Source organism: Centruroides sculpturatus, unplaced genomic scaffold, assembly GCF_000671375.1.
Source record: "Centruroides sculpturatus isolate CEXI.00-Female unplaced genomic scaffold, Cexi_2.0 scaffold614, whole genome shotgun sequence".
Taxonomy (NCBI): Eukaryota; Metazoa; Arthropoda; class Arachnida; order Scorpiones; family Buthidae; genus Centruroides; species Centruroides sculpturatus.
Window position 1 is genome coordinate 153,722 of NW_019385015.1, and position 6,645 is coordinate 160,366.

At 34.6% G+C, this 6,645-nt stretch overlaps 1 protein-coding gene across 1 annotated transcript; it reads left to right on the top strand.

Annotated features, from left to right (window-relative positions):
- Window positions 1–1,861: 1,861 nt before the first annotated feature.
- On the top strand, window positions 1,862–2,701 carry LOC111633450. The gene is made up of 3 exons (XM_023378017.1): window positions 1,862–1,916; window positions 2,214–2,306; window positions 2,457–2,701. The coding sequence occupies exons 1-3, from the start codon at window positions 1,862–1,864 to the stop codon at window positions 2,699–2,701; spliced, it is 393 nt and encodes a 130-aa protein (XP_023233785.1).
- Window positions 2,702–6,645: the final 3,944 nt, after the last annotated feature.

A 6,645-nucleotide genomic window follows, 5' to 3' on the forward strand; every position in this document is an offset into this window, starting at 1 on the left:
CTATGGAGAATAAGGAAACAAATTATTATTAAAAATAATTTCAAAAGAAAATATTTTAATTAATCCAAACAGACGATATTGTTATTACGAGTTATGCTCACAATATACTGATACCAATTTCATCAAAGAATTAATCGACAACAAATACTGTATACATAACTAACGATCGAAGCTAAATTACAATAGAATGTTCACATTAAACACTTCCAATATGGTCAAATTTTATAATAATAATTTTATTTATAAGCTTAGGAATGCGTTTAACCTTGAACGAGATTTTAATTAACCTCAATAACAGAAAAAACGTAACTCTCGTGCACATATTTGTTCTTGTAAATCATTAACATTTTAATTATTGCTATAGCAAATACCTGTAAATTAATAATTATCATCTCTTTGTCATTGTCATCCTTTGAAATAAAAAGTATCATATACGTAATTTGATTTCGAACTAATAGGAAAGGTATGTATCTTGTTGATTTGGCTTTCTTGGTTTGACGGCACAATTATAATCGTGTAACCTTTTACATTTAAGTCGTGTATTCTCTACCACTTAATACATGTTTGAAATAGTTTTTAATTACTGTTTGTTTGTTTACGCTATTTGAATAAAAATGTGTGTTTTACTCCTGCAACTTTTTCCTAGTCAAAATTGTAATTTTTTTCGATCACCGATATGAAATTTCGTTATGCATTGCTCCGTGAGTGAAGCTGTATCTTACGAAAGTAAGATATTAATTACAATATTCATAAGGCTAGTCCAACTGCCGTCGGTGTGGCAATCTTCTTCACGCGGAGGACAGAGGCAGATTTCACTACGGGAAGTATATCCGGCGGCCAAAGAGGAGTCCAGTGAAATGTGGCTGGAGTTGTTCGATTTGGTCAGGACTTTTTTTCAAAGGTCTCATCTTTAGCTCGTTACCCTGTGGCAGTTCATCCTTTCTCTGTTGATACTGAAACCTCCAAGGCATCAATTTCTCAAGGAACATTTAGGACCGAGTCTGGATCTCTCCTCCAGGACAATCGTGGATTGGTACTCTTTCTAACAAGAGGTACTTATCCACAATTGGTTGTCAACATCGGAGAAACTTGGAGGAGAAGGAAAGACCATCGAAATAAAGCCAAATTTGGACGGCGTAAGTACAATAGGGGAAGGGTGATCAAAGGTCAGTGGATCTTTGAGGGTATCGAGTGGGAGAGTCGATGCACCTTTTTAGTACCGGTGGAAGCACGTGACAACGAGACCTTGCTCACGGTCCTGGAGTGGGTTCTTTCCAGGACAACTGTTATAAGTGATTACTGGAGGGCATATGATTGTCTTCAGAATGAAGGCTTTCGTCACCTGACAGTGAATCATACTTATAATTTCGTTGATCCCTGGGCGAAGGCCCACACCAATACCATCGAGAGGACGTGGCGTCAGGTCCGCTCTAACATTCCCAGGTACAGAAGGAGGGAAGTGCACATGATCGAATATCTGGCCGAATTTCTTTTTAAGGCCAGATATCTGAAATCGACCGAAAGGACCCATTATTTTCTTCAGGCCGCTGCGAATCTTTATCTGCCGGATTACTAACTGGTTCGCAGAGCTTTGCTCGTAACGCTTCCTTTAAAAACGGCCCTTTTCAGGGCCATAATTTTGTAGTTTACTGTAAATATTATTATATTATATTTATTGTAAATATTAATGTGTAAACATTCTAGCTTATTTTAAAGCTTATTGTGTAATTTTGAATTGTTACATTTGTGAAAGAAGCATTAAGTTGTAAAAGCTTTAAGAGACACGAAGAATGACTGGACTGGATGATAAACTGCATCTGAAGCCATTTTGAAAGGAAGTGAAAAGTATCAAGAAAGCGGTATGGCATGTATAGAAGATATAAATGATGAATCAGTATGGAATGGTCAAATTGCAAGTAAAGGAAAGAAGATATTGGTGAGAAAGAAACTGGAAAGATTTGAACTGCAATTAAGCCCCGAAGTTTGATTCATCAATTACTTTTTGAAAGGTCTACAAATTTACTAACATTATTTAAAAAAACTATTTTTGTCAATGTATTCTCTATGCTTTGCTTACGAGCAATTCTTGGAAATGTGTCATTTTTATTCTCTCAATCTACACAGTAAAAGAAAAAAATTTATCTGTGCAGTTTTCGAAATGGACTTGCATGCATCATGATGCTTGTATATGCAAATATTTATGTAAATTGGAGGAGAAGACCAAGTTGTGGAAATTGACAAAGCGAAATTTGGAAAGTGGAAATACAACAGAGGAAGAATAATTCCAGGCCAGTGGATTTTTGGGGGTATTGAGCGGGAGTCTAAACGTGCTTTCCTTGTCCCTGTGGAATCTCGAGACAGCGAGACACTACTTAATGTGTTGAAGGAGTGGGTGCTTCCGGGGACAACAGTTATTAGTGACTGTTGGAGGGCCTAAGATTGTCTCCAAAATGAAGGCTATCACCATTTAACAGTTAATCACACTTATAACTTTGTTGATCCCCAGACAGGCACCCATACCAACACAATTGAAAGATTGTGGCGCACGGTCAGGTCGAACGTTCCCGTCGGCGGTCGACGAGAAGACCACATGATTGGATATTTAGCAGAACACCTTTTTAAATCAAAATATTCAAACTTCAATCAGCGTTTCCACCATCTGTTGCTTGCTGCTGCGAAGCTTTATCCGCCGGACTATTAGCTCCCGAGCAACTATTTACAAACAGTTCTTTTCAGGGCTATCCTTTCGAAATGAAAACTCATAATTTTGGTTTTGTAATTTCAAATAGTTTCCTTTTATATTGTTTTCCTATTTTGAGTATTTTTTGTTATTTTAGTTTATATTGAAATATGTAACAATAAATGTTTCGTTTTCCTTAATGCTGTGTTTGTATTCTATTCTTAAACGTTTAAACTGTTATACAAATTTTTAATTTCTTCCCTAAAGAAATAAGTAATACATTTAAAAATTTTTATGTAATTATTAAACTGTATAATTACCGAAACTAACTGACAATAAATATCTAAGTAGGCTATAATGCTGGATGATAAATTTAAACTAGAATGTTCACATTAAACACTTCAATTATGACCAGTGTTATTGGTACTGTACATCTAAGAAATTGTGTAATTATCTTAAAAATATAGCAAAGCAAAACAATAACTTATAAGGTCTGTACAGACCCGAAGATTACATTCGGAATAGTTATTTGGGAATGCGCTCCTAATTACAAGATACAAGCAGTATAAATAAATATTATTGAATAATTTACGCTATTATTTATTATGATTCTGTGTCTGCCTATTATCTACAAGGGTATCAACAGATCGTGTTACGTTAAGCAACTTTCCTTAGCCGTATAGACTACTATTACAACTATTACTTCTTTCCATCTTCTGATTTTTCTCCTTTGAGTTAAGAGGAAACGTCTGCAGTTACAGTATTTTGAAACATTTTAATGATTGAACCTTGATAATTCTATATCGAGAAAATAAAACACCGAAGTTAATTTATAAATAACATATTACTTCTTTTGGATAATTTTTGTAGATAATCTTTTCATCAGTTCAGATTTGAAAAAATTAAAATCTTCGTATCAATTCAAGAATGTCAATTATAACTAATGTCAACACACAGAAAAATATCTGCTTTATTTCAGTTAATCTAAAAGCAGTTTTTCTCAACCAAGCCCGTTATTAAATAATACAAGACTGGACATCTTACATACAGTAATTTATACTGTATAATACTGTCATATAACTTTAGATTTTAAAATCTGACAGATTAGTTATATAAAACATATATGTTTGTAAATTTAGATATTAAATTTAAGCATTATTATAAACATTTAATCTGAATTTTAAAGTAACTTAATTATTATTTCATTTGTTCCGTTTTCACAGAGTTAAAATAGAAAAATAAATTGTCGTTGTCAAATATTAACTTGGAATTTGGATATACTGTAGAACGTTATGATGTTACGGAAGCGTAACTATCAAACGTTTTCAAACTGTAGACCGTGAGCTGTTCGACATGACAAAAGAGTTAATCACGTGTTAATAAGTCGTTTGCTCTATCACGTGATTAGTGCAAAGAGAACGGATTCTTCCGCGAGAAGAAAAGCTACACGGAAACGCATCAGAGACCTAGTCACGTGACAGAGTGACGTCGAAATAGGGTCACATGACACAGTTTGTGTGGATCCGCCGTCCAGTGTACACCTCCACGACAAGGCAAGCTTAAGCAATGGTGTCTCGAACTGGGAACAACCGGTAAGTAGTCCTATGATTTTTCATTTATAGCACTGTGTATACGGGTCGCCCGGAAAAATGTTATGCGTTTTCTGAATGTATATTAAATATACATTCTTTTAATATAATCTAATTTAAAAAATTCATATTCCCTTAAAATGCATAATTACCCACCTCGTAATCATGCTGCTTCCGAGACAAAATATTCTGCAACAAACACTCGGTGTTTCTTCGCATACAGTCGTGGATTGGGCCTCTTTTCTCAGAGAGGTTTATATCCACGATATGATGACAACGTCTGAGAAAATTGGAGGAGAAGACCGAGTGGTGGAAATCGACGAAGCGAAATTTGGAAAGAGAAAATACAACAGAGGGAGATTGATTCCAGGGCAGTGGAATTTTGGAGGGATTGAGCAGGAGTCGAAACGTGCCTTCCTTGTCCCTGTGAAATCTAGGGACAGCGAGACACTACTTCATGTGTTGAAGGAGTGGGTGCTTCTGGGCACAACAGTTATTAGTGACTGTTGGAGGGCCTACGATTGCCTCCAAAATGAAGGCTTTCGCCATCTAACAGTCAACCACACATACAACTTTGTTGATCCCCAGACAGGCGCCCATACAAACACAATTGAAAGATTGTGGCGCACAGTCCGGTCAAACGTTCCTGTCAGCGGTCGACGAGAAGACCATATGTTAGGCTATTTAGTGGAACATCTTTTTAAAGCTAAATATAAGAATTTAAGTGAGCGTTTTCACCATCTGCTGCTTGCCGCTGCGAAGCTTTATCCCCCGGAATATTAGTGGAAGTTGCGAGCAACCGCAGTATTTACAAACAGCCCTTTTCAGGGCTATCCTTTTGAAAAAAACAAATTATTTTGTTTTCGTAATTTAGATTACTATAATGTATATATAACTATGTAATATAATAAATGTTTTTCTTTCTTTAATGCTGTGTTTGTATTCTATTCTTAAATATTTAAACTGTAACTGTTATACAGATTTTTAATTTCTTCCCTAAAGAAATAAGTAAAAATTTTTTAAAGAATCGAACAAAGGAAAATATTTTAAAATTTTTATGTATTAAAAACATTAATTATTAAATGGCTCAGTCAGAATGATGAATTTATGTCATTTGAGTACTGATTCAAAAATTCCATTACAATATATAGGTGACTCGTTAATTTTTTTTTTATGTACGGGGCACAATAGCCGAATAGTTCCGCGTCCAACAAAACAGCAGAAACAAACTTTTCTTTATTCTAATGAATGCACTACTGTGCCTTTTGTTTTATATTTCTCATTAATTTAACATTATAACCGAATTACTTTATAAATACCCCCTAAACTGTACAAGTGCCGATATGTCTATGTCTATTCGTTTATATTAAGTTTAAGACCTTTTTTAGCTGGATACCTTTTCCGTTACTCTAACCAAATATGGCGTCGAAATGATGGTGCAGGCACACTCGTTTAAATTTGTATAAATATTGTACTATCTCCCTTTGTCTACGATAACGTTGCCTCTACCATGAACTTAATATAAAAAAACAAAATCTTCAATTGTATAACGAAGCGTTATCGTTATAAACTTGCCATGCCACTTCAACACGTGCGTCGGGTGAAGCAACATGGCGGTCAAATGACTACAATACAGCATTCGAATAGACAAACAATAGCGTGTACCGGTACATCATTACAAAATCATATAGATAAAAATTCTAAAATACATTAAATAACGCGCTAAAGTAAATTAAAGCAAAAATTCGCTCGAGAACGGTTCAAAAATAATTTAAAAACTCACCGAAATCCAATCTCCAATGGCGGATGGCGCGAGACGTTATTCACGAACACGTGGCGATGGCAACTGGAAGATACAGTAACAACACGTGCTGTTCCAATAGGAATTCCGTGGTAAAAGTCTAAAACAGTAAACATTTCTGAAGTAACGTATGAATAAAACATACGGCTCCCCAAATCTACTTAAATTACTCGACAGTTCGATGTCTAAAGAATGTCTACTTATTCCGTATTCATCTACTTTTCCGGTTAAATATACTTTACTTTCTGGACACTAGAGGCGGTAAGGTCGGGGTGAGAATTTTTAATTTTTATTTAGATATTTTGAATTTTTTTCTATTTTTTAAAATCAATTTAAGTTAGGGATACGCTAGAAACTTTTAGAGCAAAAAAATAAAATTACTTACTACCGAAAGTGGCTGAAAGCAGAGCTTGGCACTGCTCAACTTTTTTTATTTTTGTGTGTCACGCTACTCCTTTTCGCTTTTTTAATACTGAGGGAGTAAATAAGCATGTTTTATTAAATTTTGTATTAACTTCGTAATAAAAATACAATATTTGTTAATTTATTAATCTAATGTAAATAAATATTACTTT